Source organism: Nylanderia fulva, unplaced genomic scaffold (assembly GCF_048542155.1).
Source record: "Nylanderia fulva isolate GAGA-0341 unplaced genomic scaffold, ASM4854215v1 Scaffold114, whole genome shotgun sequence".
Lineage (NCBI taxonomy): Eukaryota > Metazoa > Arthropoda > Insecta > Hymenoptera > Formicidae > Nylanderia > Nylanderia fulva.
Genome location: NW_028189346.1, coordinates 191458 through 212430, shown reverse-complemented (window position 1 = coordinate 212430; position 20973 = coordinate 191458). Strand labels below are relative to the sequence as shown.

General features: G+C 30.1%; 3 protein-coding genes across 3 annotated transcripts; 2 read left to right on the top strand and 1 right to left on the bottom strand.

Annotated features, from left to right (window-relative positions):
- The first annotated feature begins 304 nt into the window (after positions 1-304).
- LOC114945032 (uncharacterized) lies at positions 305-3187 on the top strand. The gene is made up of 8 exons (XM_085489097.1): positions 305-551; positions 652-815; positions 925-1002; positions 1200-1371; positions 1786-1889; positions 1985-2461; positions 2692-2923; positions 3003-3187. Exons 1-8 carry the CDS (start codon positions 305-307, stop codon positions 3134-3136), a joined length of 1608 nt encoding a protein of 535 aa, XP_085345223.1. The 3' UTR covers positions 3137-3187.
- A 5267-nt stretch (positions 3188-8454) lies between these two features.
- Positions 8455-10634, bottom strand: LOC114945030 (uncharacterized). The gene is made up of 6 exons (XM_085489091.1): positions 10629-10634; positions 10271-10442; positions 9753-9856; positions 9181-9657; positions 8719-8950; positions 8455-8639 (listed from the first exon to the last, which is right to left on the bottom strand). The coding sequence occupies exons 1-6, from the start codon at positions 10632-10634 to the stop codon at positions 8506-8508; spliced, it is 1125 nt and encodes a 374-aa protein (XP_085345217.1). The 3' UTR covers positions 8455-8505.
- Positions 10635-12436: 1802 nt separating this feature from the next.
- On the top strand, positions 12437-14591 carry LOC114945028 (uncharacterized). The gene is made up of 4 exons (XM_085489086.1): positions 12437-12562; positions 12687-13034; positions 13266-14235; positions 14392-14591. Exons 1-4 carry the CDS (start codon positions 12437-12439, stop codon positions 14589-14591), a joined length of 1644 nt encoding a protein of 547 aa, XP_085345212.1.
- The last annotated feature ends 6382 nt before the right edge of the window (positions 14592-20973 follow it).

Genomic DNA, 20973 nt, shown 5'->3' with positions numbered 1-20973 from the left:
GCATTTGTTTTCGGCTTACATCGATTTTGCTTTAGGTAAGTAAGAAATCTTCGATGTAATTTATACGACATAAATGTGTAGAACAGGTTATTTTTTGAATGTATAATCACCAAGAGTATATCTTTTCAGTTTCTTTCCTCACATATACATATATTTGAGTTATGAATTATCATAATTTAATAAATGCAATCGTTGTATTAAAGTCAATTAACCTATACATATTACATTTGACAAAATAATTATTTCAATATTTCATAATTAATTTATTTTATCATTATATGATTAATTATTTCGTGTATAGATAATGGACGACCAAAGATATATGGTGTGCGAGTTTCCAAATGAAGAAGATAGCATATCTATTGGATATTTAGAATGGCTGGAAAATAAATTCACAAACATTGAATTAGATGATGTAATTAAACGCGGGACGATAGTGAAAGTTCGATGGCCAAAAGACTGTGATGTGGGCCCTGTAGCAACAACAATGAAAAAAAAATTGGCCAATTGTCAATGGGAGGTGGTTGCAACAAAATTACGGGCATATAGAGGTAAGCGCGCATCAATAATATTGAATAAAAATAGTTTTATAAAATTTTAGATAAGAGCTTAGGAAGAGAGATATGAGATAACACTTTATTGAAATTTTAGGATGGATTAAAATGTGTGAGATCAGAGACAATTTAGAAAAGTATGGTATCACTGAACTTGACAGAAGTAATAGAAAAAAGTTCACGAGTAAAAATAACCATACAGAATGTGATAGTAATGATGAATCAGGAGTAAAAGAAACAAAAAAGGATGCGAAACAAAAGGTATAACATACATAATTATATAGATATAAATCATGATTTTAAAAATCGCATGCTATAAAAATAAATTTATACTATTGAATAAGAGAGTATAACGATTTTTTATTTATAGAAATGTATTCTAAATGTAAAAAAAGGAAAAGAACTTTTAAAACAATACAAACACAAAAAGCAGAAATATTCGTCACAGGTATTTTTTTAATGTGCGTGCGTGCGTGCGTGCGTGCGTGCGTGCGTGCGTGCGTGCGTGTGTGTGTGTGTGTGTGTGTGTGTGTGTGTGTGTGTGTGTGTGTGTGTGTTTGTGTGAATGTATATAATGTGTTCTTTAGATTTTTCCTTTTGAAACGTGACAAAATAGGTTGATATATAATTTATACCATATTATAGAATAAATCGATAGATATCAGCGACGACGAATCTGGTGAAGAAAACGAAAAATCTCTCATTCATAAACAATCAAAGTCACAATTAAAATATACAGTCATTGTATTAAATGAGGAAAACAAAAGATTACGAAGAGACAATGAAAGACTGCGCAAATTACGATCTGTCAACGAAGGTATTCTTGTTGAATATTTTCCTCTTAATAATCCTCAGAAATCAAATTAAATATTCCGTTATGAAATAAAGTCAAATGATTAAAGAAAATTAATTAGAATTATATTATATTATTATTATTAATAATTATATTATTATTATTCAGAGTATTTCAATTTGTTTACTACTCAGTATAACTCAAATTGCATTACTACAGATAAACTTTAATTTTTATCTCGATAGTTTTTTTTAAATAATTGTCGAATTATTGCATTTATCAGCAATTCACCAAATAAATAGACAGATTTCTAAACAACGAGTGCAAACGTTAATCATTTCTTTACAAATACATTTCTTTATATGCTACTTTTTCGAGCGTTTTTCAATTTTGTTAGTACAATTCTTAATACAATCACACCGTTATGTATTTTTTTAGATTTGCCAAAGATAGATAAATTTATGAAAGATGTTACGGCCGACTTGCAATGTGCTTCATGGAAAACCGAATTTCTCAATAATCAGATTGATAAACTGCAACAGGTATATATTATGTAATTTTGACTTTTATTTGCATTAAATCGTATATTTGTAAATATATTGTAATATGAAACGATATATGCTTATTTGTTTTGTAGAAAGTACAAGCAATAAGTAACTGCATTATTGAACGTGAGCAAGATTATACTCCGCCTCCAGCAATGACACTAGAGTCTGATCCGATCTGGATCAACAATAAGTTGGATCTACCAAACAATAAGTTAAAATCATTTCGAAATCAAATCGATGTATCGCCTGCAACATTGATAGTGCAAAATAACGAGTTAGAGCCAATTGTAAGTAGCGATAAGTTAATACGAGTAAAATCGTCTCAAAGATCGGATACAGATGAGTTTCGTGAATCAACGTCCTCACGTGAGTCGAAACCTTCGACATCCGGACATATTCTACCGCAAAATTATAACCGAGAATCATCACCGGAAGATTTCTTTGATACTCATCCAGACGTTAGAAATAAAAATATAAAAGTAGTCAACACACATGAATTGGAAAACGTACACGAATCGAATGCAGTAGATAAAATAAAGCCTGCGGATAAGCATCAATCAATCGCAGTACGCAAGCCTAAAAATTATTTCAATTATTTTATAATGCGCTATTTAATATAGAAGTTAATATTTTTAGAATTTCGATTGAAATTTTGATTTTTAAGTGTATAGTATAAATATATTAATTGGTTGGTTTTCAATTTTTATCTGATGCAATTTTGCGATGAATATGAATATCATTACATTTTATAATTATTTAAAAGTTATTTTATCATATTTTTTGTACAAAATCACAGGAAAAAACAGTCGACCTGGGAGGACCAGAACTTTGTGTGGTGAATGCTACTCGTCTTTCTTTGTGCAATCACACATCTGCCTCTAAATTGATATGCGAGATGATGTCATTGTTATTTTCAAAAGAAGAGTTGGCTACTTCCTCGCTTACAGGAACTGTGGCAAATTTTCATTGCGAAAAAGGTGTAGCCGCTAAAAAGAAACTCGATACGGTGAAAATTGAAGCTATGAAAAGTATGTGATCATAATTTGTGCGATGAAGTATTGATTTCGCATAGGCAACCGATAAATACATGTATATATGTGCTTTCAGCATACGTTAAGAACAAATTTTCATCAGAAAAAGATTTTGATAAAATATTCCGGAAAGCAGTGCAACAGAAGTGCAATAATGCAGTTCCTCGAAATAGAGGGCCAAATAATAAAGGAGATGAAATTAAGAAGTAAGCCAGCTATGTCAAAGCGAAGAAAAAACAAAGAATGATTAATCTAAAATTATTATATTATTATTATTAGAACTATTATTTTTATTTTTAAAATTACTATTATTATATTATTATTATTAATTCGTATTAATTATTTATTAAAATTATTATTATTCTCTTTATCTATAAAATTATTCTACTAAAATATATTATTTTTCAATATTTATAATTATTAATATAAGAGTTTTAACAAGGCTCCGTAATATAAATATAAATTTAACGTATAAGACGGGCAACAAGAGCCAAATCGCGGATGACAATGCGTTATCCTAACGAAACTAAATAATTTTCCGTTAGAATTAAATACCGGTGCACAAGGCACCAAATTTTACTTGGACACGGCCAAGATTTTAAAATATGAAATAATCTCATATTTGAGATTTAATTTCAATACCCCCTTTAACCCCCCCCCCCCCCCCACGGAAAATAAATAAATGAATGCAAGAGAAAAATATAGATCCGAAAATCGCTGAATCGGGAATCGAACCCGAGACCTTTCGCTTGCCGGGCGACTGCTCTTCCAGCTGAGCTATTCAGATCCTTTCGATTCTATACTTTTCTCTGTTATATATATTAATGTTGGTAAACAAACGCATTTTTAAGCCAGCGTGTATCAATATAAGAGTTTTAACAAGGCTCCGTAATATAAATATAAATTTAACGTATAAGACGGGCAACAAGAGCCAAATCGCGGATGACAATGCGTTATCCTAACGAAACTAAATAATTTTCCGTTAGAATTAAATACCGGTGCACAAGGCACCAAATTTTACTTGGACACGGCCAAGATTTTAAAATATGAAATAATCTCATATTTGAGATTTAATTTCAATACCCTCTTTAACCCCCCCCCCCCCACGGAAAATAAATAAATGAATGCAAGAGAAAAATATAGATCCGAAAATCGCTGAATCGGGAATCGAACCCGAGACCTTTCGCTTGCCGGGCGACTGCTATTCCAGCTGAGCTATTCAGATCCTTTCGATTCTATACTTTTCTCTGTTATATATATTAATGTTGGTAAACAAACGCATTTTTAAGCCAGCGTGTATCAATATAAGAGTTTTAACAAGGCTCCGTAATATAAATATAAATTTAACGTATAAGACGGGCAACAAGAGCCAAATCGCGGATGACAATGCGTTATCCTAACGAAACTAAATAATTTTCCGTTAGAATTAAATTTGCTCTTGTTGCCCGTCTTATACGTTAAATTTATATTTATATTACGGAGCCTTGTTAAAACTCTTATATTGATACACGCTGGCTTAAAAATGCGTTTGTTTACCAACATTAATATATATAACAGAGAAAAGTATAGAATCGAAAGGATCTGAATAGCTCAGCTGGAAGAGCAGTCGCCCGGCAAGCGAAAGGTCTCGGGTTCGATTCCCGATTCAGCGATTTTCGGATCTATATTTTTCTCTTGCATTCATTTATTTATTTTCCGTGGGGGGGGGGGGGTTAAAGGGGGTATTGAAATTAAATCTCAAATATGAGATTATTTCATATTTTAAAATCTTGGCCGTGTCCAAGTAAAATTTGGTGCCTTGTGCACCGGTATTTAATTCTAACGGAAAATTATTTAGTTTCGTTAGGATAACGCATTGTCATCCGCGATTTGGCTCTTGTTGCCCGTCTTATACGTTAAATTTATATTTATATTACGGAGCCTTGTTAAAACTCTTATATTGATACACGCTGGCTTAAAAATGCGTTTGTTTACCAACATTAATATATATAACAGAGAAAAGTATAGAATCGAAAGGATCTGAATAGCTCAGCTGGAAGAGCAGTCGCCCGGCAAGCGAAAGGTCTCGGGTTCGATTCCCGATTCAGCGATTTTCGGATCTATATTTTTCTCTTGCATTCATTTATTTATTTTCCGTGGGGGGGGGGGGGGTTAAAGGGGGTATTGAAATTAAATCTCAAATATGAGATTATTTCATATTTTAAAATCTTGGCCGTGTCCAAGTAAAATTTGGTGCCTTGTGCACCGGTATTTAATTCTAACGGAAAATTATTTAGTTTCGTTAGGATAACGCATTGTCATCCGCGATTTGGCTCTTGTTGCCCGTCTTATACGTTAAATTTATATTTATATTACGGAGCCTTGTTAAAACTCTTATATTGATACACGCTGGCTTAAAAATGCGTTTGTTTACCAACATTAATATATATAACAGAGAAAAGTATAGAATCGAAAGGATCTGAATAGCTCAGCTGGAAGAGCAGTCGCCCGGCAAGCGAAAGGTCTCGGGTTCGATTCCCGATTCAGCGATTTTCGGATCTATATTTTTCTCTTGCATTCATTTATTTATTTTCCGTGGGGGGGGGGGGTTAAAGGGGGTATTGAAATTAAATCTCAAATATGAGATTATTTCATATTTTAAAATCTTGGCCGTGTCCAAGTAAAATTTGGTGCCTTGTGCACCGGTATTTAATTCTAACGGAAAATTATTTAGTTTCGTTAGGATAACGCATTGTCATCCGCGATTTGGCTCTTGTTGCCCGTCTTATACGTTAAATTTATATTTATAATTATTAACATGATATTATTATTTGAATTTAATTATGCGAATAAAAATACAACTAGTAATTAATGTAAAATAAATAATCAGTGTTGCTTTATTTCTATATAGCAATGTATATATATATAATGTATATATATAATGTATATATATACCAGTACATCACACCGTCCAGATAAGTTTGGAAACACCTAAAGTTTTAGAGTATTTAGAGACAGATAAAGCATAATCGCATGGCAGTGATATCGGCGCAGATTTTTGGTATATGGACATATCGTGTAAGACGTTTAAATGACGATATATTTCCATTTAGAACGTCTTACAATATATTTATATCAAAAATCTGCGCAGATCGCTGCCATGCGACTGTTATTTATATCTGTAAAACGTGAGATGTTTCCAAACTTATTATATGGAGGGTATATCGTATATGTATATATATATTGCGGGGAGATTATATATATACATATATACATACATACATATATATACAAATATATACAGGGTGTTCGGTAACTAACGGACCAACGATCACAAATGGATTCTTTGGTCAATTTGGGAACGATTTTTCCTCAGCGAAAATGTCAAAAAAGGTCATCATTTTTTACAACTTTCCAATATTTGTCATTATGTATCTTTATAACTAAGCCTCAAATTAAAATTGTATTATAGTAAACTCTACCTGAAATTAACTGAAGAATGTAATTATGTTAGACTTTGAACTCCAAAACGTTTAGTTTTCAAAAAACCCATTTTTTTCAATCGCTTATAACTCGAAAATTATTGACTTCTCAACATTTTTGCTGAGGAAAAATCATCATCTTTTCACCTACCCTACAACCCCTCAACGGTTGGCACCGGAGTTCCCGAACACCCTGTATATATATATAATCTCCCCGAATACATACCTTACCAAGTACGTAATAGTGCGGATGTAAAACTACTACTGCGGATGTAAAACTACTAGTGCAGATGTAATACTAGTAGTGCGGATATAACACTACTAGTGCGGATGTAACACTACTAGTGTGGATGTAACACTACTAGTGCAAATTTCAATAGTGCGCGAAATTACTATTGATCTAGTGTGCACTAATAGTTCTATAATTTTCAATTCAATAGTTTCTTTCCGTACGGGATGGAATTAAATCTCATGTAGAGATTATTCCAATTTTAAATCTTGGCCGAGACCAAGTAAAATTTAGTGCCTTGTGCACAGATTTTGAAATTCTAACGAAAAAATTTAGTTTCGTTGGGATAACGCACTGTCATCCGCGATTTGGCTCTTATTGCCTGTTTGACACTCTCAATTTATATTTATATTTTTGTCTTTAATCCGCGAAGCCGATTGGTTCTATCGTTGCGTTTACTTCGTGAGCCTTTGTCATTGCATATTTTGACAGTTGTACGTATCGAGAAATTAGTGTATTGAAAGTTATGCATTATATTGATTTGTGTATAATTTTGTGTATAATAGTGTTTTTTTGTGTATAAATTTAGTGTATAATTGTTATTTATTAATTTTGTTATTCAGTGGTTTTTCAGTTAATAAAAAAATACAAATAAGAGTTGCATTAAAATTATATACATTATAGTAATAGAAATACTTAATTTTAATTCTTGAATTTCTGTTATGTACATAATTTGAATTCCCAATCCAGATAACACACGTGATCATTATTAACTCAAAAAGAATTCAGTTTTTGAAATTATTTATGATTTATCAAAATTTATACCATATAAATTCAAAAGACTTTTTTTCAGTAATTCAAAAAGGATTTCATAAAAGTATAACTTTTTATTTTTAATAAAATTCAAATGGAACTATTTTAAAAGAGTCTTCCCGTACGGAAAGAAACTATTGAATTGAAAACTATAGAACTATTAGTGCACACTAGATCAATAGTAATTTCGCGCACTATTGAAATTTGCACTAGTAGTGTTACATCCACACTAGTAGTGTTACATCCGAACTAGTAGTGTTATATCCGCACTACTAGTATTACATCTGCACTAGTAGTTTTACATCCGCAGTAGTAGTTTTACATCCGCACTATTACGTACTGGGTAAGGTATGTATTCGGGGAGATTATATATATATATATATTTGTATATATATGTATGTATGTATATATGTATATATATAATCTCCCCGCAATATATATATACATATACGATATACCCTCCATATAATAAGTTTGGAAACATCTCACGTTTTACAGATATAAATAACAGTCGCATGGCAGCGATCTGCGCAGATTTTTGATATAAATATATTGTAAGACGTTCTAAATGGAAATATATCGTCATTTAAACGTCTTACACGATATGTCCATATACCAAAAATCTGCGCCGATATCACTGCCATGCGATTATGCTTTATCTGTCTCTAAATACTCTAAAACTTTAGGTGTTTCCAAACTTATCTGGACGGTGTGATGTACTGGTATATATATATACATTATATATATACATTATATATATATACATTGCTATATAGAAATAAAGCAACACTGATTATTTATTTTACATTAATTACTAGTTGTATTTTTATTCGCATAATTAAATTCAAATAATAATATCATGTTAATAATTATAAATATTGAAAAATAATATATTTTAGTAGAATAATTTTATAGATAAAGAGAATAATAATAATTTTAATAAATAATTAATACGAATTAATAATAATAATATAATAATAGTAATTTTAGAAATAAAAATAATAGTTCTAATAATAATAATATAATAATTTTAGATTAATCATTCTTTGTTTTTTCTTCGCTTTGACATAGCTGGCTTACTTCTTAATTTCATCTCCTTTATTATTTGGCCCTCTATTTCGAGGAACTGCATTATTGCACTTCTGTTGCACTGCTTTCCGGAATATTTTATCAAAATCTTTTTCTGATGAAAATTTGTTCTTAACGTATGCTGAAAGCACATATATACATGTATTTATCGGTTGCCTATGCGAAATCAATACTTCATCGCACAAATTATGATCACATACTTTTCATAGCTTCAATTTTCACCGTATCGAGTTTCTTTTTAGCGGCTACACCTTTTTCGCAATGAAAATTTGCCACAGTTCCTGTAAGCGAGGAAGTAGCCAACTCTTCTTTTGAAAATAACAATGACATCATCTCGCATATCAATTTAGAGGCAGATGTGTGATTGCACAAAGAAAGACGAGTAGCATTCACCACACAAAGTTCTGGTCCTCCCAGGTCGACTGTTTTTTCCTGTGATTTTGTACAAAAAATATGATAAAATAACTTTTAAATAATTATAAAATGTAATGATATTCATATTCATCGCAAAATTGCATCAGATAAAAATTGAAAACCAACCAATTAATATATTTATACTATACACTTAAAAATCAAAATTTCAATCGAAATTCTAAAAATATTAACTTCTATATTAAATAGCGCATTATAAAATAATTGAAATAATTTTTAGGCTTGCGTACTGCGATTGATTGATGCTTATCCGCAGGCTTTATTTTATCTACTGCATTCGATTCGTGTACGTTTTCCAATTCATGTGTGTTGACTACTTTTATATTTTTATTTCTAACGTCTGGATGAGTATCAAAGAAATCTTCCGGTGATGATTCTCGGTTATAATTTTGCGGTAGAATATATCCGGATGTCGAAGGTTTCGACTCACATGAGGACGTTGATTCACGAAACTCATCTGTATCCGATCTTTGAGACGATTTTACTCGTATTAACTTATCGCTACTTACAATTGGCTCTAACTCGTTATTTTGCACTATCAATGTTGCAGGCGATACATCGATTTGATTTCGAAATGATTTTAACTTATTGTTTGGTAGATCCAACTTATTGCTGATCCAGATCGTATCAGACTCTAGTGTCATTGCTGGAGGCGGAGTATAATCTTGCTCACGTTCAATAATGCAGTTACTTATTGCTTGTACTTTCTACAAAACAAATAAGCATATATCGTTTCATATTACAATATATTTACAAATATACGATTTAATGCAAATAAAAGTCAAAATTACATAATATATACCTGTTGCAGTTTATCAATCTGATTATTGAGAAATTCGGTTTTCCATGAAGCACATTGCAAGTCGGCCGTAACATCTTTCATAAATTTATCTATCTTTGGCAAATCTAAAAAAATACATAACGGTGTGATTGTATTAAGAATTGTACTAACAAAATTGAAAAACGCTCGAAAAAGTAGCATATAAAGAAATGTATTTGTAAAGAAATGATTAACGTTTGCACTCGTTGTTTAGAAATCTGTCTATTTATTTGGTGAATTGCTGATAAATGCAATAATTCGACAATTATTTAAAAAAAACTATTGAGATAAAAATTAAAGTTTATCTGTAGTAATGCAATTTGAGCTATACTGAGTAGTAAACAAATTGAAATACTCTGAATAATAATAATATAATTATTAATAATAATAATATAATATAATTCTAATTAATTTTCTTTAATCATTTGACTTTATTTCATAACGGAATATTTAATTTGATTTCTGAGGATTATTAAGAGGAAAATATTCAACAAAAATACCTTCGTTGACAGATCGTAATTTGCGCAGTCTTTCATTGTCTCTTCGTAATCTTTTGTTTTCCTCATTTAATACAATGACTGTATATTTTAATTGTGACTTTGATTGTTTATGAATGAGAGATTTTTCGTTTTCTTCACCAGATTCGTCGTCGCTGATATCTATCGATTTATTCTATAATATGGTATAAATTATATATCAACCTATTTTGTCACGTTTCAAAAGGAAAAATCTAAAGAACACATTATATACATTCACACACACACACACACACACACACACACACACACACACACACACACACACACACACACACACACACACACACGCACGCACGCACGCACGCACGCACGCACGCACGCACATTAAAAAAATACCTGTGACGAATTTTTCTGCTTTTTGTGTTTGTATTGTTTTAAAAGTTCTTTTCCTTTTTTTACATTTAGAATACATTTCTATAAATAAAAAATCGTTATACTCTCTTATTCAATAGTATAAATTTATTTTTATAGCATGCGATTTTTAAAATCATGATTTATATCTATATAATTATGTATGTTATACCTTTTGTTTCGCATCCTTTTTTGTTTCTTTTACTCCTGATTCATCATTACTATCACATTCTGTATGGTTATTTTTACTCGTGAACTGTTTTCTATTACTTCTGTCAAGTTCAGTGATACCATACTTTTCTAAATTGTCTCTGATCTCACACATTTTAATCCATCCTAAAATTTCAATAAAGTGTTATCTCATATCTCTCTTCCTAAGCTCTTATCTAAAATTTTATAAAACTATTTTTATTCAATATTATTGATGCGCGCTTACCTCTATATGCCCGTAATTTTGTTGCAACCACCTCCCATTGACAATTGGCCAATTTTTTTTTCATTGTTGTTGCTACAGGGCCCACATCACAGTCTTTTGGCCATCGAACTTTCACTATCGTCCCGCGTTTAATTACATCATCTAATTCAATGTTTGTGAATTTATTTTCCAGCCATTCTAAATATCCAATAGATATGCTATCTTCTTCATTTGGAAACTCGCACACCATATATCTTTGGTCGTCCATTATCTATACACGAAATAATTAATCATATAATGATAAAATAAATTAATTATGAAATATTGAAATAATTATTTTGTCAAATGTAATATGTATAGGTTAATTGACTTTAATACAACGATTGCATTTATTAAATTATGATAATTCATAACTCAAATATATGTATATGTGAGGAAAGAAACTGAAAAGATATACTCTTGGTGATTATACATTCAAAAAATAACCTGTTCTACACATTTATGTCGTATAAATTACATCGAAGATTTCTTACTTACCTAAAGCAAAATCGATGTAAGCCGAAAACAAATGCCACTGCATCACTTTTTGTCGCGCGCACCGGATTTTTTTCGTGCATGCGCGGCGAACGTAGCTTCAATGAAGTATGTATATATATGTACAATAGAGAAAATGTTAAGAATAAATATTAAATATTAGGAAGAAATTAAGAATTATTTTAAAATAATAAAATTGAAAAACTCTGATATATAATTTCATCAAATTCGAATATAAAAGGGCTCTATTTATTACTAATTTATTAAAGACTCCTTTTATTAGTCTTTTAATTATATTCGCGAATTTGTATTTTATATATCACACGCACAGTCTTTTCGATTTATTATTTTAAAATAATTTTTATTCCTAATATTTAATATTGATTTCTAATATATATTTTCTCTATTGTGCGCAATGCCTTAAAAAAGAATATATGTGTATGTATATATACATAAATAAATAAATAAAAAACGGCAGTCATTATATGGCCGCGCATATATATGCGCGAGAATGACACATGCTCGTTTTTGGTTAGTGCATCAATTTGAATCATCAGCAGAAATATTTTATTACGCGACTAATAATTAATTGGTGTAAAATTCTATAGTATCAAAGATAAATGATATAATATAAAGTGTAGTTCCAGTGTGTTCCGCAGAAAAAGATTCATATAAAAAGACGTTTAAGAGGTATAATTTTTAATATATTATAAATAATATTTATACTAGGCTTAAGAATGATTTTGTTTCATATAAATAATAGCTTTCGTACATCATTTTTGAACTCATCTCCATATGTATATATTCGTGTGTAATTGTACGTAAAAATGGATGAGAATAATATATTGATTAGAAGAGGATGTTATAAACGATATTTACAAGATCACGATGTACCAGTGCCCGAATCAACAATTCGTTCTCGTAGACGACGAGAACAGATGCCATTACAACAGGTCAGTATATTATAAAATGTAAAGGAAAGAGAAATTATAAATATATGTATTATTTATAATATATTAAAAAATCCTTTAATTCTTATTTATTTGCAATAGAGTGTATATTTCTTTATTTATTTAGGAACAAGAAATTAATGTTGATGATTCTATGATATCGAGACAACCATTTGTGAGTTCTAATGACAACACACATACCATTGCTGCTGAAGACATTTCGGAAGATAGTGATTCAAATATAAATGGTCCAATATCTGGCAATCCAGAAAATAAGAATGATACAGTGAGTGTAATCATTGAATCAAATTTCAATCTTTCGGATGAGATCTCAGCATGTTCGAGCGAATCTGATGTTGTGATCGCCAATGATGACGCATCGGATTTGGAAGAAGATATAGTTCAAGACTATGATGAATTCTTAGATGAGTCTGCAGAGAATGTAGCATTTGTGCCACCAGAGAACAATGATCAGGTACAGGATTCAAGTAAATTGAGATGAGTTATTTTAATTGAGATAAATTTTTCTGATGTAAATAAAGCTTTGCAGTAAAAAATCTATTACAAATTGCATCAAAAGATGTCAAGGATAGATATATTCAGACTCTCTAAAAAATTATGTGTGCGCTATAGATCTTAATTACTTACATTTAAGAATAACTTCAAATATAAAAAAATAATAATCGAATCCATATTCAATTTACAGGAACGAGTCCCATTATATGAACAATCGAATATATCCAAGATAGAAAGTGAACTCCTCATATTAAACTTTGCGATACGACACAATCTAACTGATGTTGCTCTTGAGGACCTCATCACTTTGATAAACTGTCACCTACCATACTCAGTATACCACACGAAGTATATATTTATGAAGAAATATGATATTCCAGCATCAATTCGTAAATGCTATTATTGTCCAGAGTGTTATGTAAGATTGAAAACTAGTGCAGATGATAGAGCAAAAGAAAACCTTGTTTGCCAAGAGTGCCAATGTAGATATGATAAACATACGTTGAGAAAAAGTGGTAACTATTTCCTATATTTACCTTTAAAACAGCAGTTGCGCGACTTTGTAAACAGCGACAAATATGCTTTGCTTCAAAAAGGAAACGATAATTATTCTGATATAACTTCTGGACAAGTGTATACATCTTTAAAAGATTCTGGGATAATTCAATTACATGATATCACGCTGCAGATCAGTTCTGACGGAGTTCAAGTGTTTCATTCATCGTCTGTATCTATGTGGCCTATACAGGTGATGATAAATGAATTGCCGTATAGAGAAAGGAGAAAAAATATGATGTTGTGTGGTTTGTGGTATGGTAAAGAAAAACCTGATATGAATTTGTTTTTATCTTTACTCGTCGAGGAATTGATCTCATTGCATGAAGTAGGCATTACACGTAACGTGCCAGGCGAAGAAGAAATTCATATTAGAGTACACACAATCGCGTCTCCTGTAGATTCTGTCGCGCGACCTTTATTACAAAATATAAAACAATATAATGGAAGTTTTGGTTGCAGCTTTTGCCTGCATGAAGGTATTCACATTGAAGTCGGTAAAGGAATGACAAGAGTATATCCTGGTTACGTAAAGGAACCGCGCACATTGCATCAACATGAAGTAGATTGTAAAATTTCTGTGCAAACTGGAACTACACCTCACGGTGTGAAAGGACCAACAGTTTTAATGCTACTACCGGTCTTTGATATTACATCTTCGTTTACACCTGATTATATGCATTCTGTTTTATTGGGAGTTACAAAAACTTTTACGGATGCTTGATTTAACTCGTCAAATCACGAAAAAAACTGGTATATAGGAAACAAAGTAGATCTTATTGACGACAAGCTGTTGCAAATAAAACCACCGTGTGAAATTACTCGTACGCCCAGATCTATTAATGAAAGAAATTTATGGAAGGCATCAGAATGGAAGAACTTCTTGCTCTATTACTCTCTTTTGTCTACAAAACGTAATGTCTTTACAATATGTAAGACACTAGTTTCTTTTTATCTGTAGCATGCACATATTTCTACAAGAAAAAATCAATGGCGTAGATTTTTCGACGGCTAAAAATGCATTGAAAATGTTCGTGTTTAAAATAGAAAATCTATATGGCTTAGAATATTACAAGTTTAATGTACATTTGTTATTACATATCCCAAAGTTTTTTAAACAATTTGGGGCTCTATGGGCTACATCTACGTTTCCTTATGAACATTATAACGGAGTATTAAGGAAAATGTTTCGAAATTCGCAAGCTGTTCCGGAACAGATATGCAAATTATATATGAGATCAAAGCGCATTGAAAATTCATGTTTGAAAGTATTTTCAAGACCCGATTGTTTCGAAAATGCAAAAATTTTATATTATAAAATGAGTGAAATGTATCATTCAAAAAATTATCTAGAATATGAACCTTATTTTAAAACAGTGCTCGGAATTAGTTGCTCTTTTCGAGCCGATTTCGCGAGCGACGAGGTAGATCTCCCCACTACCGTCGAGGCTCGACGGCGGAGTCGTCGTTACTCCGGGCAACGCTATATCTCAGGAGCGTCGCTAAACATGTTAAGTTGTACCTTCCGCCAAATCGTCATTATTATTACATAATTTATATTTTTGTTAAATAATAACTGAATATTAACTTAATATTAACTTAATATTTAGTTATTATTTAACAAAAATATAAATTATGTAATAATAATGACGATTTGGCGGAAGGTACAACTTAACATGTTTAGCGACGCTCCTGAGATATAGCGTTGCCCGGAGTAACGACGACTCCGCCGTCGAGCCTCGACGGTAGTGGGGAGATCCACCCCGTCGCTCGCGAAATCGGCTCGAAAAGAGCAACTAATTCCGAGCACTGTTTTAAAATATTTGGAAAACCGGTTCAAAAAATGTTAACATTAATGGAGCAAACTTGTATAGAAGCTCTTTTACATGAAAATATATTAAACGAGTGTAATTGTTACAAACGTTTCATTTTTCGAAATGTATTGTGGCATGTCGAGAACTATGAAAAACTTCAAAGACGACAAAACAGTACAGTATTACTACAGAATGGTATGTTTATAATAATAACCGGCATTTTTAATGTTCGTATTGTGCGGACAAATTATGTACGATGCGTTATTATTGGAAAGATTCTTAATCCTATTATTGATATGGAAATTTGTAAATTAAACAATCCAATACTTTCATCGAATCGTTTTTTTCACATTACTCGCATGACTGATTCTCTCATCGCTGTCTTTCCTGACATGTTATATGCCAAATGTGTAAAAATTCCATACAATAATGTAGATAATAAGTATTGCATTGTGCGCCTCGTAAATAATATTGAACGTGATTAATATATATACATTTTGATATATATTATAAGATATATATATATATATATATATATATATATATATATATGTATATACATATAAAATATATGTAATAATTGCAATTATATATATATATATATATAAATATAAATTAAAAAAGATTATTATTTATATATATAATTTTTTTGTTATTAACCTCTTCTTTTACCTTTAAAACATTTTTTTTGTTACGACGCACTGATTAAAATATGCAATTTAGTGCACATATTATAATACTCTCATTACTAATAAGGTAGGACGAAATGTTCAACTGTATACACTATACAGAATGTGCACTATTAGTTGGTTTAATATTGCAAACTTGTGCACACTATTAGTTCACACTATTCAATGATTGGTATGATAGCAGTGTATACTGTTAAATCTTTGTACTAGTGATATTTCAATAGTACGCACTATTACATTCTAATAATTCACATTGGTAATAATTAATAATTGTGTAGTGGACACTAGTGTTGCAATAATTATTACTAGTGTTGCAATAATTATTGCAGTAGTAATTACTGCTTGTAACTATTGGCGTTTAATAGTTACTATTATCATCCTAATAGTTACTATTAGCATTTCAATAGTTTCTTTCCGTACGGGATAATCCCCTGTTCCCCCCTTAAGGAAATAAATACGAGAGAAAAATATAGATCCGAAAGTTGCTGAATCAAGAATCGAACTCGAGACTTTTCGCTTGCCGGGTGACTGCTCTTCCAACTGAGCTATTCAGATCCCTTCGATTCTATACTTTTCTCTGCTATATATATAATAATGTTGATAAACAAACGCCTTTAAGCCAGCGTGTACAAATTAAGAATTTAACAAGGCTCTGTAATATAAATATAAATATAAATTGAGAGTGTCAAATAGGCAAAAATACACTTCAAGATTTTCGAGACATCGATAAATAAATAACATGCCTTTTTTAGAAATGAATATATGCATATGTATTAATATAAACCTATTACTCTATATTTTTGTGGAGAACTTACATATAGATTCACAATAATGGATCGTGGCTTACGGACATACACCAATCGTTCGTTTCATTGTGGCAGCGAAAAATGGATCTGACTATGTAGTTCTGCTGGCTCAATTATGGATCCAGTTAATGCCACTGTACCAGCTAGGAAAGCCGTCTCACGAGAAACGGCAGCGTGGCCCCTCTCAGGTTTCTCTCTGCTTAAGATGTACATTTAAGATTTAAGATTTAGTCATGAGAATTATATATAACAAAAAGCGACTGCCCAGATTAGAGATAGGTGCTTTCCATTTAGCAACACAAGTCGACACAAACATCATTCTATCTTTATTCTTTATTCTCATAGAATATCTTTATTCTCATAGAATGTAGAATAAAGATTTCGAATCTCCATAATGATGTCTCCTGAACATCCATTAGAGATTTTTCGTGTGGGTATTATATACAAAAATTAGGGTGTTTTAAGTGGTGGGTTAAATTTCGAAGATGGATTTCTCATGCTTAGAGAAGAAAAAAAATTATATCGACATAAAAGGTTCGGAAGTGATGATTTTTTAAGTTATTAAGATGTTTATAAAACAAATTTTTTGTCCCATTTCTCGTCTTAGAAGTCCGTTTAAAGGCAACGATGTTTTTTAAGTTCACCGGCCTATGTTTACAGGAGGTGGACATATTGAACATTTCCTATAATTGTAAGACGAGAATTGAGACAAAAATTTTGTATTACAAGAATATTAATAGCTCAAAAACTAATCTTCCGGATTTTTTATGTTAATATAACCTTTTTTTCATCTTTAAACATGAGGAATCCATTCCTTAAATATTACCCAGCAGTTAAGACACTCTGTATACGTGCTATGCACGTATTATGTGGAAATTTTGCCCACCACTTAAGACACTCTGTATACATGCTATGCATATATTATGTGGATTTTATGTACAACCTATACATGTGTCATGTACATCTTGTGTACATATTATATTGTACATGCTATGTACATATTATGTACACTTTATGCACATTTTTTTATATCTTATGTATATGCAATGAATAAAAATTAAATATACATGTACATCTTGTGTCATGTACATCTTGTGTACATATTATATTGTACATGCTATAAATAAAAATTAAATATACATCTTGTGTCATGTAATCTTGTGTACATATTATATTGTACATGCTATGTACGTATTATGTACACTTTATGCGCATTTTTTTATATCCTATGCACATGCAATGAATAAAAATTAAATATACATACATCAAATATATACATGGAATATGTGTTTATCATATATATATGTAGATTTTTACAATGTTCCATGTACATACGCGGGGTTACATTTGTATTTACATTACATATACATTGGATGTATGCTGTAATACATATGTATATGCAACATACATTAATGTATACGATATATCATTATATCAAATTGTTTTGTGGGTATTGTCGATAGCTGAATGTTTCTGTACTGTTGTATACAGTGTTTTTAGATTTATGAAAGTCTTATTGTTCTTAAGTATTAGAGATGGAAGTATTATATTCATGGTTGGAAAATGTTTAGTAAAAACATCAAGAAACAATTTAGCCATTAAATTTCAAGCAGACATTACACTTCTTTAAAAATTTGATCAGTAAAATTTAAATATAAAAAGATATATATTTTATATACGTATACAATTTCTTAGTGCATTATAAAAATATAGTAATCTTACATATTATAATTTAATCAAAAAATACGTTTTAAATTTTAAATTTATTTTCTTGCAACAATGAAATGCGTTTATAAAAATATTTTGGTGTCATTGTATCTATTTTGATCTTACTTAAATATTCAAAATTTGTATTGTTTCTTATAAACTTTGACATCACGTGCAACATGTTAATTTAAATTAAATAAATAATTAATTTTATATTATATATTCTACTTCGTATTGCAGCATTAAAATATTCTTGTGTCATCGTATCTATTTTGATTAAATATTCAAAATTGGTATTGTATCCGATAAACTTTGATACCATCTGCAACGTGTTAGTTTAAATTGAATAAATCATTTATTTTATATTGTATATCTTACTTCGAAAAATTAAAAGTCAAGACTTTTTTGAAGCTCATTAGTTAAATTATGATACCCACACATACGTATACTATTCTTGAAATAAGAAAACAAATATAATTTTATTATATATGATTAAAATTGAAAATATAAGCTTTTTGGTGAAAATAATTAAATATTACTTGTAATTAAAGATATCTGTGCACATGCGCTAAAGAAGACAAGAAATGTTCGGCAAGTTAAAATTTAAAAAAATTCGAAACTCGTCATAATTTTAGCGTAATAGATCCTAATAACGAAACCATTATTTGTTAGTCCTAAAAAATGAGTTTAGAGGTGCAACCATCCGTTAAAAGATTAGTTTTTACATTCCAAAGCGAATATTTTTTAAACAAATAAAAATATAATAGATTTCAATGTTCAAATAAAAGTCTTATAGCTTTAAATGTACTTTACAAAGGTATGTTTGAATTTAAAAAAATGACAAAATTTTTCAAAATATCTCCCTCAATATTTTTTTTTAATTTGAAAAATTTTGAATTATATATATTTTAATGCTTATGTGTTATGCCAAATTCAACCATATATATAATAAAATTATGTTGCGGAAATTAGTTCTTGAGGAATAAAATAAAGACAAAATACGAAGGAGAAAAAAATTTATTGCTGCTTGATTCATGGTTAAGACACTGTCCGGAACAATTAAAAGAATTTATACTGGCAGACAAAGAAGTAAATATTTTAAATGAGAAATATTTTTATCGGCTCTCAATATTAAATGTAAATATTTTAATACAAAAAAACTAGTGTTGTCCAAACTTTAGATGTTTTCGATTTTAGAATTTGGACAAATTTTGTTCGATGTTTTTCTGATAATGTTATTTTAATTAATTATGACATAAATTTACATGCACGTAATAATATAATAAAACTACAAAGATAATACATAATCAACTTTCTTTTCCGAAATTTCAAAATGTATTTAAATGCATTTGGCACATAAGAGGATAGTCTATCAACGCGGCTTGAAAACGCGGGTTTGATAATTCAATAAATGTTTATTTAATAAAAATTTGTTATTTTAAAGAAAAAGAATATACCACAGTGCAATATTGATGATAGAATTGGTTTTATACGTTGTACATGGTGTAAACAATATTTTTATTTTTACATTCTTTTTAACAATATCATTGTTGAAACAACTACACAGAATAAATAATATTTTAATAATAATATGCCAATATTACAAGACGTTTAGTATAGAAATATTATTTATGTAACTAGACTATAAATATTATTAATATTTAGCATCGTTAATATGTATTGCGACAACCAAAGAGGATTGGATAGAGTGAAAGATCCCATATGAGCTTAATATATTTTTACGGATACTGCTTTCAGTGTTCTCTCGTGAGGCTGATGCACAACTTTGTCGAACAATATCTGCACAACTTCGTCAAATATCATTTCCAATGATAACTTATTAAATATTACGAGGCCATGTGTAACGAGCAAATAAAATATTATTATAAATCTTGGAAAAACTTTAATTTAAAAAAATCAATTACAAACGTTTCGAACTGTACTCAGTCTTCTTCAGTGCGCAATAAACATTATAATAAATAAATAAATATAAATAAAAATTCTAATAAAAAGTCGCAATACAATGTTAAAATAAATTAAATAATTATAAATGGTAATAATTTCGTCAACCATATTTGGCTATAAATACTATTTATTAAACTTTACGACGTTTCGGCCATGGGTTTCGGCCCTCATCAAGTGCTACTTAATACCGCATTATTGTAATAACACTACTTGTTTGATCTTAGGTCATGACAGTACATCACGTCTAAATGGCTAGTAAAAAGTACAGTCTTTTTAAAGTAAAAGTACACTACAGTCTTTTTCAATACGTAAAAATCAAATATTAAAATACATAGTTAAATATTAAAATACAAAGAAAAATA